This window comes from Scleropages formosus, chromosome 17 (genome assembly GCF_900964775.1).
Source record: "Scleropages formosus chromosome 17, fSclFor1.1, whole genome shotgun sequence".
Classification (NCBI taxonomy): domain Eukaryota; kingdom Metazoa; phylum Chordata; class Actinopteri; order Osteoglossiformes; family Osteoglossidae; genus Scleropages; species Scleropages formosus.
The window spans coordinates 20,165,180-20,192,372 of NC_041822.1; the positions used below are offsets into that span (position 1 = coordinate 20,165,180).

A 27,193-nucleotide genomic window follows, 5' to 3' on the forward strand; every position below is an offset into this window, starting at 1 on the left:
CTGTAGAGAGAAATCTACATATCAACATGTGTTATGACAGCACGACGCCTTCATATATGCATATATGTCCTGTTGCTACAACCTCTACTTTCACATCTGAGCCCCCAAATTCTCTCACGGGTAACACGAAGTATTAATTAAAAAGTGTAATTCCATGAGCATTTTATGGCAAATGCAATAGTCTTACAGGAACTCATTCCAAGTATATATGGCTTAAAACTTGAATATTTCATGCTGTTATTTTTAGGTCTCTCCTATTAAAGTCTGAGCCCTTGGTCCTATAAATAAATAATGGAAAGGGTGAGGTGTAGAAAGGAGGGTGTGTTGGAGAAGTCCTGCGTTGGAGAGGAGCCGTACTGTCGCTGGGAGCAGATCCCTCCTTTCTGCTTAACAGTCCTGTAGAATCCCAAACTGAGCAATTGAAAGAAATCCTCTCTTAATACCTGGACATAATTATAATATTATATAATGCACTGTACATTGTGCACTGTATATAATATTATGCACTGTGCTGAATCTTATAACAACAGTAGAAAAATTCAAGTTGTTATATTTTTATTTAAGTGGCACTTTGATATGCAGAATGAATCACGTTTCCGTTTAATATAAGTAAGCTGACCTCGCTCAAGGGTACAACGGCAGCACGTGAGAATGTAACAAGCTGGATTAGCCGCTGCACTGTGTGATGTTTATAGGACTGGAGGCACTGCATTCTTTTAATGTGTCTAGATTTTATTATTTAATTTGTGTATTTAAAAAAGGTCTGTTTGCTCATAGTATCTTCAGTAATGTGCAGTGGTTTACAAGAACAGAAAAAAACACCAGGGCTCCATCTAGTGGTAGATACTAGTAATGACACGGGGAGAGTTTAACACTGGTGTGTGAGGTGTGTGGCTCAACTTTTTTGCTTTGACAATTTCCCATATCTTAGCATTCCTGAGTCAGAATTGCAAACTAATATTTGGCCTAAGTCAGTTCCAGATTTCTTGCACTTTTTGAATGAATGGTGAACTCCTTGTTTTTTCAACCTGGTGAACCTGTAGTAGCAAATCCAAAGTGTTTTTATTATTATTATTATTATTATTATTATTGTTGTTGTTGTTGATGGTGATGTTTTCTCTTACCTCTGTTGTACCACAAAAAATATTCACCATAATTAACAATATGTTCTGCATATATCCTGCATATGAAAACAAGATTTTTACACCAAATACTTTACGCAGATTCATTCAATCCATAATCAATACTAAAAGTAAGAAAAATGTTTAATATAAGGGAAAAAGTGCTTTGTAACTGTTTTATGAATTATCTACTCATTTCAATAGACTGGTGTCAGGTCAAAAAATGATGAAAATGTGTGGAAAAAATGCAATAAATAGACAAATGCGACCTGTGAACTGAAAACAAATGGAATAAACCGAAAACAGCAACATAGGTGCAACACTGATTCGGTTTTCAACATCTTTACTAGCATTTCTCACTCCAATCATAGCACTGAGACAAAAAAAAATCAGACACAGATTCCTAGAGAATGGCAGCAGATATAAAAGAACACGACGAGCTATTGCCACTTTCAGTCCGTTCATCTAGAAGAAGAAAGGGAGACGAGGCGACGAGACGTTCACCGTTTTGCTTGCAAATCGTGTCACGTGCAGGTCGTCGTGTTGCAACAGGACACAAAGAAACACAAACCCACACACAAAATGTACAGTTACTGTTTTTTTTTCCCCCATGTGGACCAGGAACCAGAGCTAAATGAAACACGGGGTGGGTCCGCACTGGCATTTCCCAAGGAACGAGATGCAATTTTACAGGAAGAAATATGTCTAACAGGCAATAAAACTCTACAAAAAAATGGGTCTATAAATAACAAAGCAATGAAGCTAGGAAAGCAAAGGGTAAATACTGCCATGTCCTGAAAAGGTAAGCGAGGTTAAAATGGTCACTCGATATTATTGAATATAATACTGACAAATACTTCGCCCTTGACTCAATATTCACCTCGATTACACAAGCAGTGACCTTTTGACAAAAATAATAGCTCTTTAAAAAAAATATGTGAGATGACTTCCACCCGTAGCTGCGGTGGTAAATCTACCTGCATCACATACAAATTTAATTTGGCTTTCAGTCTCTGAAGCGATACTACGGTAAAACTACGGTTACTTCCAGCACAGTGTGTACTCCGCACCTACTCCGGCTCAACCCGTCAGTACGTTCGCCAAAATTCAGAATCATCCTTTTGGTCGATTACAATTTTACACAAATACACTTTGCTACGTGATCAGAGTCGACGTCCTTCCTCTGTCTAGAATAAATAAAATAATTCCAGATAATTGAAAGTTAAAAAAAAAAAAAAAAATACATGCTATTACATGTCACAGTGGGCCCCTAAAAGAAATACTGGAGTTTTCCTTTAAAAATTTCCATACTTAATAAGTCTTGTAACTCCCCGCATTTGATGTGCAGATGATAAACGACGTTTTAATGTTTTTTTAATTTTTTCCCCCCGGTGGCTTTTTTTCCTAAAGAAAAAGACAGCAGGCCGTCTAGGGATCCTGAATGAGAGCGGTTTGGAGGCGGACGGAGACGGCCGAAGGGCTTCTATGCGGCCTCTTCTAAGTGGCCTCCTTGTTCTTGCTTGGTCATCTCCTTGAGGGTGTCCAGCAGGTTGGCGGGGGTGAAAATGTGGGTGGAGCCTGAGTTGTGAGCAACCACAAGAGAGACCGAGTTAGAGGAGCGCGCACTTTACACGGACACATTCAGCACCGGATCCGTCAAAAAACACTCCATCGGCGAAATTATTAATTAACGTCTGAGACGAGCAACTCGCACCAACACCCGAGGGACAACGGGAGGGGGGGGCAAATCACAGGTCACAGTGACATAGCAGCAATGTGGCTAAACTGGTGGGGTCCACAGGAGATGACGACGACAAAACAGCCCCCAGTCATCTATGTGCTCAGTTATTCCTCTTATTAATACACCTGAAATATAGAATTAAATCATATTCAACAAATACACATATAAAGGACATGTGACACATCTGGGTCTTAATCAGCTTCCCAGATGCTGGACATGTGTGTGTAAGACAGAAAAATGATTTTTTTTGCCCAATCACACCAAGCATTTCGGGCTTTCCCGGTGCGAGGGCACACATTTCCGAAGCGTTTCCGTTCAAAGGCCGCAAATTCGGACACAGGCTTCGAATGCACAAAAAAAATCCAATAAATTGTTGTTAAAAAATACAGCCTGAGCACTTTGCGGCGTTGAAGCTTGAAACGGTTTGGAAGGGGATGACGGAGGCAGAGTAGGATTTTTCAACGGATCAGTGGAGACAACGAAACAACGGAGGGTTTGCACAGACCGAAGCCCGTCGCCCTGCATACACCAGCGGGAAGGTGCGAGGGGGACGGGGTGCGGGCGGTGGGGGGGTCCAGGAACCACAACTCCACATTTCCACAAAGGGTAAATCTCGAGCGGCCGCATTTACTTGATGAGAGAGCGCCGATCTCTTGCTCCCTCTCTCCCTCCCTCCCTCCCTCACTCGTTGGCCGTCTCCGGCTCCTCCTCGGCGGGTTCGTTCGGGTCGATGAAGTCGGGGTGCCGCAGGTCCGTGAGGAATTTATTGGGGGTGATGGTGTGTGTGGAGCCTGAGTGAACAGAGATGCCGCCCCCCCCACACACTCAATTGCCCTCCTTCTATGCATCCGGGCCTCCGCAGCTGTAGAGCCGCAGTTCTACCCACAATGCACCATTCATCGATCGTTCGGCGACAGCAGAGACGTTATAGTGACCAGAGCCATAACTTTGCCCTCATCCATAAAATCGAGCGCATCACTCTTCCGGCTTCTCCATGGCGACGGCAGCAAAAACATCTCCACATTTTGCTTTTCAATCACACCTTCCCACTCCAAGAGATACACAATTATTCCCTAAGCGATACGTCAATATATTGATCTGAGAAAGACCGTTCGACCATTAATCCATAGTTACTGAACCAGTAATATGGTTCATCATTTGATGGAGCTCCACCGGCGCTACTCGACTGGACACAGAGGCCGTATCACTCATGGATGGAAACCCCAGACAAGTGTTTACAAATAGATACATACATTTTTTTTTGAAAATCACAGACATGTGCAATTTATTTGACTGCGACAAACATGTATGCATCACAAACAGCAGAAGTGCAAGTTCTGAACAATATGCGCTTGAATTCAGTCTGACGGATCTGCATTTAAATTCCTTTTCGACGAGCTTAAAGTTCCGAAAAATATTTAATCTATCCTCACTTTGGTGTTAAATTCAAGATTTAAACCGCTTTCTCTCTCAGTGACTAATAGTTCAACAGTCCCACTGGGTTTAATGGGTTATAACAGGTTTAAAGTAAAAAAAAAATTGTTGAAAATAAAATAAAAACTAATTATCATCATATATTGTCACTGAGCAGTGAGATCAGTGCTTTACAGTACAACGGTTGACACCTCCTGATCCCATTAAGAGAAATTAGCCTGCTATCAAACCAAAAATTAACATCAGCCAACATGTCACCCTCATGTGTGTATTACACCTCTAAGTCCTCCCCCCCCACCTTATTTTCTGCGCTCCTCCCCCGATTTGTGACTCACCAACGATGACCTCCCATTTGCCGTTGGTTTGCGTGACCTCGTAAGCGCAGCGCATTTCGCTGAAAGACACCCCACCGATGACGAAGATGATGGCCCGGGGTCCCGTCCGCACCTCCGTGGCAGTCTTGTTCTTGTGCCAGTTGCCGTACCGAGCGCTGCGGCGGTCCGGGGGGCGGGGGGGGGAGTTGGGCCAGGTGGAAGACGAGGGTCATTAGGGTGGGCGGGGCTTATATGAACGTTCTTATCCCGCCCACAAGCCTTTCTTGTGAGCATCCCTGGCATCTTCATTCACTGCACTGAGCAGCAGCCGTGATGCTGGGTGGCTCATCGCCAACACATGCTTGGCCAAAGAAGTTCAGCACACACCCAAGTCATACAGTACCATCTGAACACTGTAAACTTGCCGCAAAGGCCTTCTGTCCCGTTTACTACGGGAAACCACATCCTAAGGTACAATACTTTGCCATTGTAATAAAACAACCTTCTTTTTCGTATTTATATTTACATTATATATACAGTGGCGCAGCGGGTTTGACCGGGTCCTGCTCTCCAGTGGGTCTGGGATTCGAGTCCTGCTTGGGGTGCTTTGCGATGGACTGGTGTCCTGTCCTGGGTGTGTCCCCTCCCCCTCCGGCCTTGTGCCGTGTGTGTGTGTGTGTGTGTGTGTGTGTTTATTGTCGTCAGACTCTGATCTGTGTGCTGCACTGTTCTGTATTTGTCTGTTGGTAACACACTGCACTCTGTGTTCTTTGTGGCACGGAGCTCCAAAGAGAAGCAGAATTTGGTTCCTCTCTATGTGTAACTCACCTGTAGGTGGAATGACAATAAAGTTGACTTTGACTTTGAAAAAACCATTGCGCAGCCTTAATAACACGAAGACGGAAGCAGGACCGGAACACGGTCACCGCACGCCATCCCACCCATCGCCGTACACCCACCTGCTGGTGGTGCTGCTGTGTGAGGAAGAGGAGGAGCGCATGGAGATGAAGGGGTACTGCTTAGGGTCCAGCTTGTCTTCAATGATCTCCTGTAGATACAGGTATGGGGGCTGTCAGTGTTCTTGGAGCTCAGGGAAAAAGAGTGGCTGTGTGTGTGTGTGTGTGTGTGTGTGTGTGTGTGTGTGTGTGTGTGTGTGTGTGAGAGAGAGAGAGAGCGAGAGAGAGCTGCTTGCCTCCATGAGGTCTTTGACCACTGGGGTCCACCGGGACAGCTGGTAGGTCTGCTCACTGACCCTCTCCTTACGGTCTGGCTTCTTTCCACGGCGTACGGTAGACTGCGGAGACAGCAGATTCCACCACTAAACCTTCGGCGGCTACAGGAACCGCGGTTGTCGTTGTGCGATTTCACCTTGCGGTCTGTTCTGGATGAAGGAAAGTTGTCTCACATCTGAGATGATGGGTAGGCCCAGGTGGGCTATGTTGAGGATGATGTCGCTATCGTCCGGGGGGATCTGCGCGTGCTGAAGGAGCTTGCTCAGGTTCTCCTCCGTGATCCCTGACACAAACATGAAACACCATGTAAGTTCTCTCATCTGAAAGAACGAAGGTCAACCAGCAGCCAGAGCAGACATGACAGCTGATGCAGATGTACACTAAGGAGGGGGCAGCCCAGCAAAGGAGGTGACCATCTTCTATTGCCCGCAGCATTAAAGTGTGTGTGTCAGCCTGTATGTGGGTGTGTGAGCAGATGTGGATATCTCACCATTTTTCAGGAATATGTACAGCAGGATGATGCGGATTTTGTCGTAGGTGCTGACATTGGGGTCCAGCAGAACGGGGACAATGGCCCTCATGGGGTCCTTGATCTTCTCTCCCTCGGCATCCATGCCCATCGCCAGGTCCTGAGAACCAGATGAATTGTGAAAAGCGGTCGATGAAGAACATGGCGGAGCCCCATCTTGGAAACCAGAGAGGAACATCTCCGAAAGGAAGTGGCCACCTGTTCAACGCGGCACAGCTTGTCCACATTGCCCTGGTAGTGTTTCATGCAATCTTCAGCCAGGTGGAGATGAGTGGAGTACTGAGGGTAGAACACAAACAGATATCAGCGAAGAACTTATATCTCTTCATTTAGCAGATGCCTTCTTCCAAAGCAACGCACACTTTAGGAAGAAGCATCGTTTTTGCAGGTGCACGGTACATGGATAGCTGCTCATAGAGCAGAGAGTCAGTTAGGAAGAAGGAAGATGATCGTTGGCAAATATGATGCAATTTTACGCAGCTATTTCAAGATCAGGACAGATGAGGGTCAAAAAAAAACATGGGTTTTGACACCATGCTTAAATGCTGAGAGGGATTCAGCAGTTCTGAGGGACAGAGGGAACTCATTTCATCACATCAGGGTCAGAACCAAGAACCCACAGGCCTTCAGTTTTGGACCCTTTGTAAGATCACCAAGTGGCCAGAGGTGGAGGAGCGTAGAGCTCTTCTAGCTCCGGCCACTTGGCAGCTCTCTCATTGTCGTCTACAGCAAGCAGAGGCAAACAGAGAGTAGAATAACAGAGATGGGCAGGTGGGACCAACGTGGGAAGTATGTTATAACAGTCATAGGTAATGGATGATGATTTGATACTATATAATGACAGCCATGGAGGCAATGGTCTCACCTTGCTCAGCTCCTTCTGGTACTGGGGCATCTTCTTGAGCATCTGGGACAGCTCTCTCATTGTGGTCTACAGCAAGTAGAGGCAAACAGAGAGGTGAGTGACAGAGATGGGGAGGTGGGACCAACATGGGAAGCTCAGAGGTATAATGGAACTCCAACACAGCTCGGTAGGTGTGTGTAGCTGTCACCGTGGTTAAGGACAGCAATATACTCATCCCCGTTATTCAGTCTCCCGATATCTGGTTTTTCACTTATCCGGTTTGCAATTATTAACTGGTCTGGATTTCCACATGTCTGGTCTAAGACCAGGCCAGGCCTGTGACGTCTGGTCCTGCTCAATAAAGTGAGACAGCATTTGAATAGAGCGCGAAGCAGCCGTGTGAGAGAGACTATGAGACGCAATGCATTATGGGAGCCGTGTGCCAACGCTCTCACTAGTGCCACACTGTTTTATTTTAACGTGTTACACAATTTTCCTTGTGATTTCCTTATGATATTTAGAGTGATTTTAGGCTGAAACTGGCATGGGTTTAAAATAAACTGGAACTTTTTCAGAAGAATAAATTCAATTCTTAGAACAATTACTAAGATGAAAAATTTTATTTTCCCGTTTTTTTTTTTTTTTGATATTCAGCCCTCTTTCAGGAACAAATTAGGAACAGATATGGGGATAAGGGTATTTTCCCTGTACAGCATTTACCTTCTCTCCTGTGTTCATCTTTTTGCTGGTGGAGAACTCCTTCAGAGAGCGAGTCACCTCCCTGTATGTGTATAAAGTGCGTGTGTTTATGTGTGTATGAGCGAGAGAGAGAGAGAGAGAGAGAGAGAGAGAGAGAGAGAGAGAGAAAACTAAGAAAAACATGAAAATAAAATTCACCAAGATGGTTCTTCATGACCAGACAGAGAAAAAAAAAGAAACGAATGTATGATATTCTGAAACTGTCAACCACTACACTTTGTTCATTTTGAAAGTGCAAACCCAATAATAAATAAAATAATTTAATAATGACAGGTCTAATAATTTCTTTGCTAATAGTATATCTATATATAAGAAAATATCTAACAATAATTATACATAATATACATTAATTATAATTAATATTGCATGATTAACTATAATTAATCATTTATTGAAACGGTTATAATACTATGAGAACAAGCTTTGCCTTGAAACAATAGGAATACAAATATTACGTCGTGGAAATCAGAACATTCATAGCTCATGGAGACGGTGGGTGGAAAGAGACAAAGAGACTCACTGGGACACCTCGGCTATGTGTTTGTGTCGAAGGGTTATCCACAGGTCATCGTCCTCGTCCAGAAGCACCTCCTTTAGACGGGTGTCCCCCATCCCGGTGGTCTCGTACCTGACACAGAAAGGGACACGCACAGGGGAAACAGCTGAATAGATATAGAAAGAATGGGTGGATGGACACAGAGACACATATTTGCATAATGGGGCACAGCGATACAGGCAGACAGCAGTACATAGATCCTACATGCAGCGTATGACAGATATAATCATTGCAATAAGAATGGGCGTTCACTTAAATATTCATGTCCGGTAAATATGAAAAAGACACACTTGTAGACATCGTTCTCAATGGGCAGCAGATCATAACTCATGGCCTGGAAGGTGAGCTCATGTAAGAGCGGGGAAATAGGGTCGAACCCACGGTCCAGGATTAGCAGCTGGGACCGAGCCTTGTCTGGACCCTGCAGGGAGGAGGAGGAGACAGAATACACTTTTGTGAATTTAACCACGGTTTAATTCCATAGGTATCTATAACAGAATTTACAGCCCCCCGACCTCTATATATGTCTGTTTAAAATAACAGAGAAAACATGTGACCAATATTTCCCAAAATGTGATGGAACACAAGCTCTTGCGGAAGTAAGAAGCAAAAGGGAAACCCAAGAAATGCGACTAGTCCAAGAAGCTATTCAAGAAAGCTTGTCTTCATGGCTTCAGTGATGAGAAGTAAATAAATCTGATTTACAGACCATAAGAGTATCACTTGTGTTTTGCTTGTGCTTACTAGTACATTTACATTTATTCATTTAGCTCACTCTTTCCTCCAAAGCAACTTGTGGTGTAAAGTGCTTACAATTATTCACTCATTTATAGAGCTGAGCATTTTTTTTTTTTTTTACTGGAGCAATTCAGGGTCAGTACCTTGAACAAGGGCATTGCAGCTGGAGATCAGATTTGAACCTGGGTCCTTCGAGTTCAGAAGTGGCAGCGCTAACCTTTACCTGCTGCCCCAGCATCAACATTTTAAACAGTATCATGTATTTCAGAAAAAAAAAAAAAAAAACATGATCATGAAGGTGAAGCCTAGCATATATTAATCTTCCCTTCATTCTGAGACAGTCACTTAACACTGTTGCTATAGCAACAAGAGCCTGTACACCACCCTGCACCAACCCCTTTCACTCTCACCTCTCCCATGGTGGGGTCATCTGCTTTATACGCATCCAGCTTCTCCTGCAGCAGCTGAGCTAGGGTGGCATTGTCCTTATACTCCCTGGGGGGGAATGATGACCATCAGTTGGATCCCACTCTCTGGGTCACAAAGGTCAGAAGACCTTGAAGCTGTTAAGCCTACAGAGTGTGGCTGCAGAGTCTTGATCTAGTGACCCAAAGGGGTTGCTTTACACTGAAATAGGCCCAATCTGACTCGGGATCAGACCCCAACTCCTCCTGTCCTGCTCCCTCACCCGCGGTATCGGATCGCGGGGTACTCTTTCAGTGTGGCACACAGAGTGGCAATCTGCTCCGCTATGCGCTCCATCACAGCGTTTCTCATCTGGGTCTTGTATGGGCTGTAGAGGCTTTGGAAGGCATCCGGGTTGTCCAGAGAGTACACCTGTGAGCAGAGTGACAGACAGCACTGGCTGGGTTTCACCGATTCACACTATAGCTTTCACTTTCATCGATTTTCCCTTAGACACACACCCTATTACCATAGTACTCCAACGCAATGTGCCTGGCTTAGCATCAACAAAGTGAGCTCACATAAAACACAGGTCAAGCTTGTCAATAACAGCACATATACAAAAATCATGAAGAAAATATTTCCATAAATACCAACAAACTCTTAAGCACGTGAATGAATAACTGTTTGGGAACCATTACGTCATTTAAGTGTCAAACTAGTTCCTACCTCTAGGTGTCACTGTTTCTTACATTTTCAAAAGCTATTAACTGTCACATACAGCACAACCACTATATACCATAATTCCTATGTTATATCCATAGAACTGTATAATTATGGAACTTTATTTGAGCAATATATTTATTCCGTTAGTTGGTTAATGTTTAAATATATTTTAGGAATCATGCAACACTTTAAACAAAAAAAAGGAGTAAGCTGCAAGTTAATGTTCTTTTTCCCTTCATTTTTTATGTTCCATATCCGAATCTTCCATATTATAGGATATACACGGTCCTTCATATGATTTAACCATCTTTTAGTTGATAGGGTGCAGGAATTTTTGCTATTGTAACAATAGGAAACAAAAAAGTCTGTATTTCATGGAAAATCTGTAACTGTAATTCCCAGCACATTTTTTTTTTACAGGGCAAGTATCTTAATAGCAAATATTAAAACATGTAATACATTTTAAAATAATTAACATTGATAAAGAAACGTGATCACCCATGCACTCATGTAGAAAGGTCCATGTGAGGATATCTGCGGGAAACAAATTATTACTGCCCAATGAGCCTTACAGAACATTGACAGCAATTCTCCCGAGTTTCACAGAATTTACTGTCTGCCCACCACTTCCTCTGGTGGAATCAAATAAAATGCTGTTTTGGAAACTGGACCCATGTGGAAACTGGCGGGGCATCACGGGTCACTGGTGGGAGTGGGGGTTGGGATGTGGCGGAGCCTCGTTGCGTTGCAAACCATGCGGCGGGTGGATGAGAAGCTCTAATCCTCTTTCATGGTATTAACCCCTCAGGAAAGGTGGCGGGGGGACCATTAATGCATCATCATTTTCTGGGCCTTTCTCACATATTGTCAACACCTCTTCCTGGTCGGTGCACTTATGTTCTGCTTTCTCCTTCTCCGTCTCCCCAAATTTTGCCCGCTCGCTGTCTCTTTTCCGTAATCCTTCCCTCTCCATTTCGCCCTTTGACAATAATCTTCTCCGGCCTTCCTTCCTCCCTCCCACCGTCCATCCGTCTGTTTACTGGTTCCTCCTGCACTTCCCCTCCCTTGCTTCCGCGCCCATCTGTTCACGGTCACATGACACCCCGTCTGATACACAGATAGGTCCTGCCAGCCGCCTAATCCCTTCGTTCTCCTATTGGTCACTGAGCATCGTCCTTCGGATTAATTATGAGGAGCAGAGGATTCTGGGCCCACTCAGCTAAAGCTGCTCTGGAGCTCGGCATCTCGGGGGCAGCTTCTGAGTGACAGATAGTTGTATGTGTGCTCAAATCCTCACCTTAGAGCCCTCTTCAATACCACCCCTGCCCTGCTAATTAATTAATACCCTCCCCAGTGGACCCCACCATAGCCTTCCTTCTACCTGGGTATCCCCCATGTCTCCATACAGCTGCTGTGGACCTGCGTCACGACGTCTCACCTGTGACTCATAGGGCAAGAAGGCGATGTTGATCTCGGTCAAGGTCTTGATGGCTTTGGCGGTGCGGGATTTCACCAGCTCGTTGAAGAATGGGTCCGGGCATGCTGTGTGGATGAGAACAGGAAGAGAGGGTTGTGATCCGAACCCGGGTCTGAAGAGGCAGTATATCAACAGAAGACAAGGCCAAAGACACAGCCTGATGTGGGTACTCACAGTCAGTGAAAAAGACATGAGCTGCTCTGTACTGGACATTCCTGGGATCCCTGAAATCAGCAATGAGCCCCTGAACAGACTATGGATGTAAGGGAGAGGAAGTGTTTGTGAGCACATACCGCATCCCCGTGACACAACCCCCAAAAAAAGTTTAAAAAAAAAAAATCCCACTAAACCAGCACCCCGTTCTACTATGAGAGTAGGCTTCCTCTGATTCTGAAGGGCTTAGATCAACTGCTTATGAGCAGGTGTTACAGTCATGCAAATAGTTATGATAACACTAAGGAAAATCTGTACCATTAATAAACTGCAGAGACACCAAAATTCCAGAGAATTGAGAGTTAAATTTCAGTGTTCTTGGAAGAGAAAAGGAAAATGACAAAAAAAAGGAATTTTCAGCCTCCTTTCCTGACACTATGCTTAAACGCTGAAATGGATCCAGCAGTTCTGAGGGACAGAGGGAACTCATTCTATCACATCAGGGTCAAAACCAAAAATCTACGGGCCTTCAGTTTTGGACCCTTTGTAAGACTGGCCACACACTGAATACATAAACAGGTGAACACCATTAAATGCAGACAAACAATTAATTTAGCTGATGCTTTCCTCCAAAGTAACTTATAACACTGAGTTACCTACAGTTTTTATCCATTTGTACAGATGGGTAATTTTAACAGGAGCAATTTAGGGTAAGTACCTTGCTCAAGGGTACAACAGCAGGTGTGAATTGAACCTGTGACCTCTGGGCCTAACGGCAGCAGCTTTAACCACTAACACTAACTACCCCCATGTAAATTAAATACACTGTAACACTATACAGTTACTATACTATACACTGTTAGGCAGTGATGCGTATAACACACTACCAGGCACTGAATGTGGTACCTAATGGCTTTTTCAATAAGATCTGTGTGCGCAACTGGTGTGTGTTTGCGCGCTACCTGCTCAGAAGGAGTGATGAGGTAAATAGCCTCAAGACTGGGAAGAGGCTCACGTCGTTTGTTCACGTCCTCAACAACTGCGAGGAAGGAGAGAGAGAGGAAATAAGTGTGTCGGGAGCACAGTTTGAATACCTTCAGCCCCACCAGTTCTGCAGAACACCAGAAGCAACCTTCACACTCACTGGTGATGCCCTCGGTCATGATGTCCGTCATCTTGCAGCAGGAGGACAGCATCCTCATGCTGAGCTTGTCCACCACCAGCACCTGGGACCAGTCACAAAGCAGGGAAGAGAAAAGAATGAGGGACACAGTGTACAAACTTACCTCCATTTACATGGTCACACTGCAAATATTGTGTAATATGCATAGCCATTAGATTTGTCCAAGTGGTAAAGGACTCCAGTTGAGCTTTCAAATTACCGAAGACAAAAAAGCAATGAAGTATAAAGAAAAATTAGACGGCACTTTAGCACTTTTAGAAAATCAGTTTCGGGATGAGATTCATACCTTCCATTCTCCCTTCGTTTTCACCTTTTTGATCACGTCATTCATAATCTCTACGGAAAAAAGAAAGTAAAATCAGGGCACGTTGCTTAAGCAAAAGTTTGACTGAACTGTCGGTAAAAATATTACATGGATTTGCAGATTTAACGGCAAGTTACATACTTTAAATCGTGCGGAAAGTTCAAAGTAATGATATATTTGTCGCAAATATCTTGAAAAGTACATCCACACATTTTTAATTCAGGTTTCCATTAACCTATTAAGGCAGGGGGGGTTCTCCCTGCCCCATAAATAGGAATCAATAACCACCAGCTCACAACTGTCATATATTCTATGAAAATAAGTCCTAAATAGATGTACACGAAAACTGGAAATTTAAAAACCTACTTTAAATCACTTGCTCATATATTTATTTATTTAGCAGACACTTTTCCCCAAAGGGACTTCCAACGAACTCTATGTAGTGTGATCAGCCCACACACCTTATTCATCGTGGTGACTCACACTGCTAGATACACTACTTACACTGGGTCACTCATCCATACATCAGTTGAACACATTCTCTCTGTCACTCACACACTATGGGGAACCTGAACAGCATGTCTTTGGACTGTGGGAGGAAACCAGAGCACCCGGCGGAAACCCAGGCAGACACGGGGAGAACATGCGAACTCCACACAGACTGAGAGGGGATTTAACCCACATCCTCATACACCACCTAGGTGCTACTCGCTGTGCCACCGGGCCGCCCTCTAACTGCAACTCTGCTCATAAAACATGCAGCCCAGTTTTTGTACTACCAGGATAGGCTCTAAACCACTGGGTCCCTGACCAGGACAAGTATTAATGGAAAATGAGTGAGTGAGTGAGTGCTCTCGTTACTCTTCATTGTGTGTAAACAACATATCACTGAGCAGAAAATTAATGCCATGAAAAGGTTAATATTTTTCTGAGTATGGAAACCACAGTTTGTCGTTGACCAGTCAGAGGTTGGTTTTCTCCTGCCTTGATTGATATCCTTGATTTTTCTCTCATTGGCCAATAGCATAATTTTAAACATATTTGATATCTTTAATACGACTATTTTTTTAATATTCTGGAAGTTGAATGGATGAATGAAACCTTTGTTAACCATACAGGGAAATTGCACAAGGCATGAAATAAATAAATAAATAAAGAGATAGATGGATACGTATATTTAGACAAAAAATAAGGTACTATTAAGGTAGTATAGCATGCTGGTGATGTATGTGAAAGGCTAATAATAAACTATAGGTTTTGATAAGACTGAAAAATCACACAGGATAACACAACGACTTTTCATTAAGACATTCGACTATTTTTTTAAATGAAGTATCTTAGTGTGATAACAACTGCCGATTTGTGAGTGAACACTGGAGAACTAAGTTCTAGAAAGTCCAGAAACCTAAACTCAAGAGGAAGCAGTTCAGCTCAGCACTGTCAAGTCCCACCTATCCCAACATGGCTCCACCCCATACAATAAAGCTCCACCCCACCAAGCCCAGTAAAGCCCAGTCTAGTGAAGCCCAGTTCAGTAAAGCCCAGTCCAGTAAAGCCCAGTCTAGTGAAGCCCAGTTCAGTAAAGCCCAGTCCAGTAAAGCCCAGTCTAGTGAAGCCCAGTTCAGTAAAGCCCAGTCCAGTAAAGCCCAGTCTAATAAAGTCCAGTCTGATAAAGCCCAGTCCAGTAAAGTCCAGTCTAATGAAACCCAGTCTAGTACAGCCCACTCCAGTAAAGCTCAGTCCAGGCTCTTCCCCTAAGGACATGCTCTGCTTTAAGACTCTTAGGACCGGGGCAGATACCAGTCGGATACCTCCTTACACCCTGCGGCCAAGAACACAGGATTCAGTCAGCAGCCCTACATGAACGGGAACGGAATCAACTGGGAGCGAATGAGAGCGAACGTGAGGGAATGAGTACGGATCGTATCTGTAGCCGAGAAGTAAGAGAGACTGAAAGGTGAAGAACGTCACCACCCGAGTCAGCTCACTCGCACTGCATTTCGCGGAGTATCGCCAGCCTCTCCCAGATGTCCGTTCCCTGGATGTTCGGAGGATTGGAGTGGGGGTGCGTGGGGGAGATTAACACAGCATATATTGTTAAAAACATGTCTCCTCTCCGCTAGACGGTGAGGGCCACAGCAATCACAGGGCCTAATCTCTTACAATCCTCTTAGTCGGCAGGGCACGCTATTTCTGGGCTCTTTCCGCGCCGCAGGAAGTGATGTCATTGGGAACTTTTGCGCGAAGAAAATCGCTGAACGTCTCTCCTTCTCTCTGTCTTTCTCCAAAAAACTCCAAGTTCAGGATCACAGAATCACAAAACGCCGACACTTGGAATATCTAACAGAATAAATAATGACATATGATATTGACATTACTGCAGCATTTTACACTGCATTTGTTTTATCTTCACGCGCGCTACCGCATCAGCGATTAAACGTGACGATCCGAACCGTGGTACTGGAGAGGGACCCGGTCCAACATCGTAGGATCATTAAGACAGTGAGTTGGTTGAATACTGAAGTACAACTGACCACAGGTAGACTGATTTACCACTTGTTCACCCTTCTAACCTTTTTACCTCAGTCACAGGGTCAGCTGGTAGTATAGTGGTTAGCGTACCTATTTTGGGATCTGAAGGGTACCAGTTCAAACTTCACCTCCAGCTGCAGTACCCTTGAGTGAGGTACTTAGTTTAAATGGCTCTGCAGAACCTAGCTATATAAAGGGGTAAATAATTGTAAATACCTTAATATCGTAAGTTGCTTTGGATCGAAGCATTAGCTAAAGGAAACAATGTAAACGTAGACAAGCTGTAGCCAAGTGTAACCTACTGACTGATTAGTGTTCTGCTTCACTGCTGGGAAGAGCCAATTTAGCTCACGCAAGTCCTTGTTATTTCATTCCAAGCACAGTTACAGCACTGGACCAATCTGCTGGTCAAGAGAGTAATAATACTCTCAAGAACTGTGTTAACTCCTCCACGGATGGTCCGAACCCTAGCTGAGAAAGGAGGAGGGTTGGGTGCGGGGCTAGCTACCCCGCACCGTAAAAACCTTGCCAGCCACAGAAACGCCAACAAGTAAACTTCATGACATCTCAGATCTTAGGGATGCCTGGAGAACCCTTGTTGGTGGCCTATGCCCCAGGAGGGGCGGAAGGCATAAGAAGAAGAACTGTGTTAGTGGTATGGATTTAAATAAATGGGAGACCCAAGGGCTGTTCAGAGCATTTGAAACCTTGCAGAATTTCAGCAGAAACTGAGGAGGTTAAAGAAGGTCAACCGGGACACGTGAGACGTGGTGTACAATAGGTAATTGGCGGAAGATTTAACACCTGAAAAACGATAAAGAGAAAACAAAGGATGACTGTAGCCCCCTCCATACTACAGAATGTTTTGAGCTGTAGATCCAGTTACACTTGCTTTCAGCTGGAATGTTCTCAGCAGCACAAGTGAAAGAAATAAGAACGTGGAAGGAACCTTGGGGAGGCTAATGAAAGACTTCCGTCTCGTTGAGGAGCTGCTACAGGATCACAGTTCAGCTTAAACAACCCAATGCTCACTCGCACAGATGTTGGGTGTATTAGAGAAGACTAGTAGGAAGCAGATGACTGGAACCATTCCAGAGAAGAATTGAGTAAACAGAATATGTAAGCTTATGAAAGGGCTGTATTTTTTACCTTTGATCACAAATATTCAGTTCAAATGACAAATAAGGATATACAAACAACTGTTGGAAAAGAGAAAGATGATGCACCTTACAAGCAACACACACGTCCCACCTCTCCGGGACGGGGGTAGTGTAGTGGTTTGAGTTGCTATCTTTGGATCCAAAGGTGGAAGATTTGATCCCCACCTCTTGTTGTCGTACCTTTGAGCAAGGTACTTACCCTAAATTGCTCCAGTAAAATTACCCAGCTGTATAAATGGGTAGATAATTATAACCTTAACACTGTAAGTGGTTTTGGAGAAAAGCATCAGCTGCTGCAAACGAGCTGGGAAGACATATGGAAATGCAAAAGGAAGAATGATAAAGGTCCATAAACATTAATTCCAAGAAAAAGACATTTTAACTTTTCAAGAATCAATGAGTCATGTTCGTGTAAATATTTTTATGGAAAAGCTGTAGAAATGGGTGTCAGACTATCATTAAGAGACTCAACTTAATCCTTGTAATCTGTGGCATTGGTGTCTTAGTGTTTGGCTTTGTTCAAACTTGACAGTTCATCAGAATAGTCCATCTTTACTAGAATTTTCAGATTTAAACTCTTTCTAAGCTGAAATTAATAGACAGTTCGCAACAAATAAACTTTACTCACGACCGTGTGCCGTGTTCAATAAACTAATCACTTCGTTCTTACCCTATGGAATCTGACTACTTCATCTTGGGTTATATTTACGTTGTCCGTTAAACACATGGACATTGATTGTTTTTCCAGTTTTCTCTCGGGATAATATGTGATTCAGTGTCATTAACTGGATGACGCCAATTTCTAAATTTCTTCAAAAAGTGGACATTGAGCGTTCTTCTCTCTGCATTTTCATATGGACTCATTTCCTGACTGAACTTGTCAACCAAACGGCTTGCGAACAAAATCTAGTGGACTCCAACTGTTAACGGATACTATAGATATAAGTCAAAGAATAGCTTCTGTCAGCATGGCTATCGTTGCTAAAGACGAGCTACACGTAATTAAACACAGCACACACCTGACAGAGGCAAAAAAACAAGCTCAATTCATAAATTGTGGTGGCACAGCAAGTAGCGCTGCTGTCTCACAGCGCCTGGGTGGTGTAAGAGGACATGGGTTTGATCCCTGCTCAGTCTGTGTGGAGTTTGCATGTTCTCCCTGTGTCTGTGTGGGCTTCCTTTGGGTGCTCTGGTTTCCTCCCACACTCCAAAGACATACTGTTCAGGTTCACCCATTCTGTGTGTGACAGAGAGAGAGAGTGTGTCCATGGATGTATGGATGAGTGACCCATTGTAAGTACTGTATCTAGCAGTGTAAGTCACCTTGGTGAATAAGGTGTGCGGGCTGATAACACTAGATAGAGTTCACTGGAAACTGCTTTGGAGAAAAGTGTCTGCTAAATATAACTCAATAAGCACAAAAAATACAAATCAAAAGAGCCAATATGTGCTTTACATTTAGTCCTGCATGTGGAACCCTTATTTTTAAGTCTGTATCTCTTATCTGTAACCGCCTGTCAATTCCAGCACTTTCCACCATAGTCGTTATAAGATACTCAGAGGTAAATCACCACTCAGACAGTGGGGGAAGGGAAGAGACAAAGTAAACAAACCATTCTGGGAAATGAAACAGCACTGGATGGAAGGATTGTTTTGGGTTTTTCCCTCCCCCCGCACAGCCCAGCACTGCTATTACATAAAGAGCTAAGCAACATGAAGGCGGACAAGAAGAGCTATACGGTGGCCATATAGCGGGCAATGGGTCTAAAGACAGCTGTGGGTCTTTGAGTCTCGCTCCAGTTGGGGCCCTTAGTGAGCCTAGTGCACATTAATTATATTGTGTTGACATTTACCAAAGAAAACCATCTAGATTCCATGTTTTGAAGTGTTGGAGACTTGATGTCAACTCTCGGTGACCACATAACGTTCCTGCGGAACGATGTGTCATAGGAATGTCCAAACCTTATGATAAAGAGCTATGTTACACTGTGATCTTTGCAAGGAGTGCTGCAAACAGGGAAGCTGCCCCGAATGCTAAAAATATTTAAAATTTTAAGCATTAAAAAAATTTTGTTACTGTTCGTTTTGCTGTGAAGTTAGTACACGCTTCCTACAGGGTTTATTAAAAACAATGCTGACAGTTCTCAGAGCATGACAGGCTCAGGGTCTGATGATCCACAAGGGTGCAGTCTGGCAGAACAAAAAGGCAGGTCATCAAGTCCATCTGCAGATGATGGTCCAACAGGAGCACAGTCAAGGTGATCTGGCCTTTACCGACACATTTCGCTGTCTGGAGGGCTTCGAATTCACTGAAGAGGTTCGGAGGGTAGCCGGAGCCGTTACATACCATCTGCGGCTTAAATCCGGTATCTGAAGCACAACAACACACACACCTGCTGTTTCTACACTCACATTTCCCACTCTTTGCCTACAGTATCAAATAATTTTTCATCAGATAAATTTCTAATTTATAGTAACCTTTAGTATACCTTTTTAAACCTTTTTAAAACTACGCTGTAGTATTACAGTTAACCTATAACGGTGGATGCAGCTGGTTAAGGGCTCTTCTCGACCATTGTTGAGTCACCTGGTTACTCTGACCTGATGCTGCCAAGTGCCCTTGGGCTGATGGATAGCTGTGGGGGTCATCATGGGCCACGTGTCACAGACATTCCTGACCGATATGCGCCAGGAACAGAATCAGAGAACAAGAAAAACCGGTTTTATTATGAAACCAGATAAAATATTAACGTGATTAATACAGAAACACGCCTGCATTTGCATACTCTGCGACGATGAGGGCTCGACTCAATCAAAAAACCAATCTGCTCAAAAGCAGCGGTCAAGAAAATCCCACCTCATCACATTTTCACACAGTCATTACTATATGAGGCTATCGCTTTTAGGGGATGGTACTAAACTTTGTGTTCTGTGCTTTATAATATATTGCTTTGACGAAATAGTAGGTAAATTTCGGAAAGGCCAAAGCACTGATGTTGGTAAGAGAGGGTGTGAACATCTAATTCAGTGACAGTGCCATCATCAGAGCAGTGACAGATGGTAGCGTAGTGGTTAGCACTACTGCCCTTAGACCCGAAGGTTGCAGGTTTGATCCCTGCTCCTGGCTGTAGTACCCTTGAGGAAGGTACTTACCTTAAATTACTCCAGTAAAAAAATTACCCAGCTGTATAAATGGGTAAATGATTGAAAGCAGGTAATAACTGCCCCCTTAACATTATAAGTTGCTTTAGAAAAATGTGTCATGTAAATGTCTTGCTATTCTGCTGCTTAGATGTTAGCCCCCAGGTCGCAACCCTACCCAGCAAATGACATTTACATTAAACATTAACACACAAGGGAATTAATGCTCAGTGATATGACAGTAAGGGGCAGGATTCAAACCCAGGTCCTTTATATCCAAAGGCAGTGATTCCAAACACTACACAACCTCCTGGCCCCATGCAGGGCTGCGTGTCCTCAGAAGAGTTCCTCCAGTTTCTACAGTCAAACTCAAAATAGTTCATTTTAAATAAAAGCAAAAGCGAACAATATGAAACGTGGTTTTAGGCTGACAAATAAATACCGAACAAGTAGCAGTTTGGAAAATCTCCTGTTACACACACACTCAGACATATAAATAAATGTTAACATCCAGATGCAAAAACGTTTTTTCCAACAATGTGTATTACAGATATGTCCAAATGCAAAACTGCATTCCTGACTCTTCTTTGTGCCTTAAAGTGTCAGTCTCTGACTGACTCATAGTATTTAGCTCAAATGAGATCTAGAAGCTGTCCTCACCCTCCGCAATGACTCACCCAAGTGGACTATGGGTGAATTCACCTGTGTGACTTCCCAGCAGCAAATATCACACACTCATATACATGGTCTACAACTGCATGTCCCACGCAGGGTTGCAGGAAGCAAGAGCCTAGCCTGGCACCATGGAGTGCAGGGGACACAACCTGGATGGGATGCAAGTCTTCTGCAGGACATCCCAGGAGGGACTTGAACCCCAGACCACATGGCAGGCCCTGGCCAAACCTGCTGTGCTACCACACCCCCCAGCAGGCGATACTTTTTACGTTGCCTACAACTGCTTGGCCCACGCGGGGATGCGGCAAGCCGGAGCCTATCCGGCAGCGGAGGCCACGGGGCCGAGAAGGGAGGGGACACACCCAGGACGGGACGCCAGTTCGTCGCAGGGCACCCCAAGCAGGACTTGAACGCCAGATCCATCACACAGGGGGCACAGGGCAAACCCACTGCGCCACTGCACCCCCCAGCAGTCAATATATAATTTCCATTTTTTAACCTTTCAGTTTTTATGCGATAACTCATATTTCCCTCCTCATGTCTTAATCTTCCATTCTTTTGTATTCAGTCTCCAGAACCTCAACCACATCATACCTCAACCATTGTCTCTCATCTCTCCTGTGGTCCTGTTAGAAGGGGAACGACATTCAACGTATGGCTTTTTAGACCAGTTTTTACACTCCCTTCTTATTAATAACTGCTGGTAGTGTAGTGGTTAGACCTAATACCTTTAGGTCCAAAGGTTGCAGGTTTGATCCCCCCCCTTTGCCTGTAGTATTCTTGAGCAATGTACTTACCCTAAATTGCTGCAGTAAATTTACCCAGCTGTATGAATGAAAAAGTAACTGCAAGCTTATAATTGTAACCTTAACATCGTAAACCAATTTGGAGAAAAGCATCAGGTAAATAAATAAATGTAAATGTTAGTCCAAAGCAGGAACCTAATGATCCAGTCTACAGTGGGTGTCATCCTGGATGGCATGTCAGACCATCACAAGGCATTCGCACACCCTACAAGTAACTTAGAGTCACCAGTTTATCTGAAAACCATGTCTTCAGACTGTGAGAGGAAACCAGATCACCTAGAGGAAACTATGAAAACACTGCATATCCTGGACTGAATTCAGTACCCTGGATGGTTGTGTAACATCCCGTAGAGTGATCATCGCACTTTCTTCGTCTTTTATCAACACCTCCTAAGGGTGATGTAGCTTCTGTTATCTGCCATGTTGTCTGGAAAGGCCCAGGGCCCCCTGCTTTGCTCCATGCTCCGCCCATTTCTGCTGTCACATTTAGAAAGCATCTCAACCTGTAATCTTCTTACCTGTCAACTTGATCCAATTCCAGACTTAAGGAGGCAGGGGAGCTCATCAAAGCCAATCCGTACAAAGAACATTTTCCACTTCCACCATAACACCCTCCCTTCGCCGTGCTTATCAACCGCAGGCCCGGTCTTATAATAAAAGCTTGAAAATGGCTTCATTTATTTATTTTAAATAAATAAACCTGCTTTCAGATGGATGTTGAGTTGATTGTATGATAAAAATAAATGCTTTCTGTTGAGTCAGACCAACTGAAACAGACATAGTCGCATAGTGAAGCAAAGGGAAATAATGGGTTAAATGAAACCTGTTTCTTATTGAAGTTATACATTTTTCCATCCCAGGTATGAAACCACCTTTGAATGTAGGTTATTTGGAGTTCTTCTGTGCATAACACCAGCAAATGTACGCACACACACACACACACACACACACACAGCCTGAAACTGCTTGTTGCCGTGAGCCAGAGCCTAACCCGACAACACAGGGCGTAAGACCAGAGGGGGAGGGGACACACCCAGGACGGGACGCCAGTCTGTCGCAAGGCACCCCAAGTGGGACTCGAACCCCAGACCCACCAGAGAGTGGGACGTGGCCAAACCCGCTGCACCACCGCACCCCCCTCAAAGGTACCCTATAAATGATAAATATATAATGAATTGGGGGAAAAATAATCACAACAGAGACACCGTATACTGACATGTTACAGCAGTGCTTCTTTGCAAATATCTGAATTCACAAATATATTTTTGAGACACTTTCCAAAGTGTCTTCAACAGCTTGCAAGTTTGAACTTACTCATTTACACACTAAAATACTTTTCCTGAACACCAGATAAATTATTTAGCTGAAATCTTTGTCTAAGGAGGCTTACAGTGCTAGATGACCGAGATCACAATTACCTCTACAGCACAGTACTTTTACCACACCTTAGGGTAAGGACCACAACTGGAGGAGGGATTCAAACCAACAAGTTGCACAAAGCAACAGGCCAAACCAGTAAAAGCAACAAGGAGCTTTCAACTCTTGAGTCACGGTATCTATACAGTATTATAAAGATACTACAGTTATTGTTTACACGTTTTATGATGAACATTTCATTTTTAATTTTCACACCGAAAATGAAGACTTAAAAAAGCGGCGCGCGCCTCCACGTCAGCGCGCGGGAGACACGTCAGCGCGTTGCTTTGCCGCGCGCTGCTTTTCCGGGCGCTTGCCTGGGCGCGTGCTCTCCGGCAAAGCGCGCGGCGAGACGTAAATTCAATACGGAAAGGGATTTCAGTGAAACAGCACTGGCCTTCTAAATTATTAGTACTTTATTTTTTACTCGAAGCTTTTTCGGGGACGTTCCGACGTGGCCTTATTTAAATAAACACGAATGTAATTCAACCAACCAATCAATTGATCGATTGATCGATCATAATCCAGCGATTATTAATTTATGTGTCATTCCGAGATAAGAAAAATGAAAATTCAAATTCAATTGTTCACAGATCTCGGACACAAGCCAAGGTGCTCGAGAAATTCTACACACAGAGTAAATACAAAGAATTACTTTCAGATATTAAAATGCTAATTTATGTAAACACATTGCAGTAATTTCATAAATCATAATTTAAATTCTGTTGAGCCTGAAAGTAACTGGCCGCACTAGACTAGTAGTAAATGATTTTTTGAGCTACACAGATGTAAGATCCTCGTGAAACGTCACAAATATGCAGGCAGGGAGGCTATAATTAGGTGAAGAGGGGGATTTTACACATTTTTATGAATATTCGGGACTGTGGATTCTCTGAAAAACTTAAAAAAAATTTTACTGCTTGTCTGTTCCAGTTTTCATGTGAGTACTGAAGATATATTTATTATGTGCAAATTTATTCTAAGGTAATATTTTCCTCCCACTATTCCCAAACATCTACGGAGACGCGGGAGAAAATTAATTTCTCAGCGTTTATCCTAAAGTAGCCAGGAGCCAAATGACCCAACCTGGCCCCTTCTTCTAGAAAATAAAGTACAGTAGACCGTCTTAATAATTAAGTAATGATGATGAAAGTGTTTAAATTATTATTATTATTATTATTATTATTATTATTAGACATGCAATTTATAGGCGTAAATAATAATATGGTTCCTGGCTACTTGAGGATAAACTCGGAGAAATTAATTTTCTCCCGCGTCTCCGTAGATGTTTGGGAATAATATATCCACTGTAAAGAGAAGCTAAATATGTCCTCATTAAAAATAGCCTTGGTGTAATAGTGTATTATTTGTGAGAATGAGGTAACGCTGCCCTCTGTGTTTTCTGGGCTCTTCCACGTTGCCGACAGGGCGCGCAGTACGGAAACAGGAGCCAAACTTGTGCTTGTTCACTCCAAGATGCAGTAATTCGGAGCAGATCCACAACACGCAGCTGTATCTACTCAACAGGCAGAGTCCCGCACACTAAAAATTATAGCTCAACAATTTATACCATTTACTCATCTCATACCTTTGTGCAGTGATAGGAAAGCAGCTTTCCACTTATGAACCCATTACAGTGGGGTACTCCTACTGCCTTGAAGAGTAAGTACTGCACCAAGAGAGGGGATTCGAACCAACAACATTCCGACTGCAAGAAAAGAGCCCCAACAGGACACTATGTGGTCACTAAGTGGCCCTTCAAATCCACAGTATATCAGAGGTGTACAAAACCAGTCTCTCTCTTTTCTGTCCTTTTTCACAACAGTACAAAGAGTCAGAGGAGCAGGAACACGAGGCACTTAAATCAGGGTCTCATCTGTCACTGCCAGCTTTTGTCTCTTAAATTGAAAAGAGATACATTGAGAACAGCAACAATAAATAAAACAACTGCTGCCATGCTGGTTGCTCGTATAGTAATTATTGATACTGTGATGATGATACTCACTTTCTCCCACGACCGCCTTCAGCCCGATGGGTGCCATGGTCCGCTTCCTGTCCTGCGTGTCCCCTCCTGCGCCTCAGTGTCCTGCTGGTTCCAGCCCGAGGATGTGCGCCTGTCATCGGGGCGGATTGCGGGGATTCGCGGCACAAAACGTCACCGAGCCTCGAGCTAATCCCCCTCCTGCACCCCTCCCTCGGGTGCGGCCTGGGGCAAAGGGTGGTGGTGGTGGTGGGGGTGTAATTCATGGAGCAAGAGTTGTTAAGTGTATCGCATGGGTTCATGTTTGTGGGAAAACTTCCGCTACAGTTCTGTTGAGGAGAAATCATCGCATTAATTAAATTACAATTTCAGTCATTTAAAGCAACTTCTGTTCTCTCATTTCCTACCACACACTGAAGTCGTGAAGTGTAAACCTCAGAACTAAGATCTGAGGTCACCGAGAACCAAACAAGCAAGATTTGCTTTTATAAACACAAAATTTGTGCCCTGATTCTGAGATATTTTAATGAATTATAACATTAGGCTTGCAAGTTCATTAAAACTAGGTGGAATAAAATGAAAGCAAGTGGAAAAACCGAATGCTTCAAATATCGGCTAAATTTCAAATGGTCACGTGGGTCTAGTGACCTCTGGTCACTTCATTACGTTTTGTAGGTGCTGAAGAATAAAACAAAAAAGGACACTTTTAAGAGTATCTCCAGGCATAATCGATTGTTTGAAATAATCGACTGAAGTACGAATCTATTCCTGGCAGCTGGTGGCAGTACCGCGGAACTGCCATCAGGGGGCAGCAGAGTCAAGTACTGAAACCCCCATATCACGCACCAAATCGCTCACAAAGATGAGTTACGAGTCACGAGGGCTTCGCAGCACGGGGTCTGAAACCTTGGGCCATGTGATACCACACCACTGCGTGGCACGAGACGCCGTTGCCGTGGTCCAGCAACTGAGCGTCGTCAATTCTCGACAAATAAACTATGACGTCACCCACCCCGAGTGTGGCCTTAACGCGTCTCCAGCACGCGCCCGCGAGCGCATAATCCGACACACCCCCTTTTTAAGGCATAACTGTATAGTGTAAAATGACATGTTTACTCTTTCCCGAGTTGTTCCCTTCTTATAAAATTAAGTAACTAATATGAGCAATGGTGGCTTGGTGCGGCACAGTATTTACCACAGATACCTGATACAGCCAGGTTATCCTGCAGGGTAAGAGTGTGGTACATGTGGTAACCTCAGTATACATGCATGCACTTTATTAGAAAAATACTCAGATTTATACGCTTATTCTATTACTACAAACGTATCAATGTCCAACAGATTTTGAAAAGTGACTTCAGTTTGTAATTTTCACTGTACATCAAATGCGATTTGCTGGAATGAATCTTATTTTGTCATACACCTAATAAACTGATATTTACAGTATATTTTTTCCCTAAATATCCATAGACTTCACATTTCACTGTGCATTTTAACGCATTCTCAGTAAGTGTGGGAGAGGAAAAAAAAAAAAAAACATTAATGCATATGAAAATATCAATAATAACAGGCTGTTTCACTGTAACATTTCTTAATATGCATCATTTTGGTGTGTTATTATGTGGAGTAAAATGTTATTTATCATCCCTTAAGGACTTGTGAAAGTTAGCATTTGTTGAAGTTGCTGTCCGGCTGAAAAGGCACATCGAGTCCAGGTGTTGCGGTGTAAATGTACGAAACGTCACTGGTGCCGTTTATGAAGGTTGTGCGGGTGTTTTCCGACCGTTTTCTGAGCGTTTTCCGAGCGTTTCCTGGCGCCCCGATGGCCACACCTCGAACTCGAACACGCCTCGGACCGCGGTCCTGCGAGGGTGTGTCAGTTTCTCTCCGAGCGCCGGAGTGTGTTTCTGTGTGAACAACAGCACTCTGTCTGTTTGCTCGCTCGCTCCTTCAGCCACAGCCCATT

At 43.7% G+C, this 27,193-nt stretch overlaps 2 protein-coding genes across 4 annotated transcripts in view; one reads left to right on the forward strand and one right to left on the reverse strand.

The window, feature by feature from the left end:
• Nucleotides 1–1,541: 1,541 nt before the first annotated feature.
• Nucleotides 1,542–25,966, reverse strand: LOC108938094 (syntaxin-binding protein 1-like). 3 transcript variants are annotated; one of them, XR_001966387.2, is made up of 20 exons: nt 25,252–25,966; nt 13,499–13,548; nt 13,174–13,255; nt 12,992–13,068; nt 12,051–12,129; nt 11,838–11,941; nt 9,957–10,105; nt 9,679–9,763; nt 8,821–8,951; nt 8,495–8,602; nt 7,936–7,996; nt 7,237–7,302; nt 6,570–6,650; nt 6,333–6,471; nt 6,016–6,125; nt 5,803–5,904; nt 5,570–5,658; nt 4,632–4,786; nt 3,494–3,653; nt 2,634–2,699 (listed from the first exon to the last, which is right to left on the reverse strand). XR_001966387.2 is itself a non-coding variant. In XM_018758412.2 (19 exons), the coding sequence occupies exons 1-19, from the start codon at nt 25,286–25,288 to the stop codon at nt 2,605–2,607; spliced, it is 1,800 nt and encodes a 599-aa protein (XP_018613928.2). In that variant the 5' UTR covers nt 25,289–25,962; the 3' UTR covers nt 1,542–2,604. The 3 variants fall into 3 exon arrangements, 2 of the variants coding, with proteins under 2 accessions (XP_018613928.2, XP_018613927.2); XM_018758412.2 differs by lacking the exon at nt 3,494–3,653 and having other exon boundaries at nt 1,542–2,699; nt 25,252–25,962; XM_018758411.2 differs by lacking the exon at nt 2,634–2,699 and having other exon boundaries at nt 3,270–3,653; nt 25,252–25,302.
• Nucleotides 25,967–26,373: 407 nt separating this feature from the next.
• The window catches only part of LOC108938093 (niban-like protein 1), a 37,385-nt gene continuing 36,565 nt past the window's right edge, over nt 26,374–27,193 (forward strand). The window contains exon 1 of the mRNA XM_018758409.2: nt 26,374–26,457. The gene's annotated coding sequence lies outside the window, so the exon portion shown is untranslated. The remainder of the gene's footprint in view (nt 26,458–27,193) is intronic.

Excerpts from the sequence above, each read along its gene's own strand:
- LOC108938094 (XM_018758411.2), bottom strand. The coding sequence starts at position 25,288 with ATGGCACCCATCGGGCTGAAGGCGGTCGTGGGAGAAA. Across the intron at positions 9,764-9,956 it reads CCCGCGATCCGATACCGCGG|GGAGTATAAGGACAATGCCA; the intron begins GTGAGGGAGCAG and ends ATTCCCCCCCAG. Across the intron at positions 7,997-8,494 it reads CACATAGCCGAGGTGTCCCA|GGAGGTGACTCGCTCTCTGA; the intron begins GTGAGTCTCTTT and ends ATACACATACAG.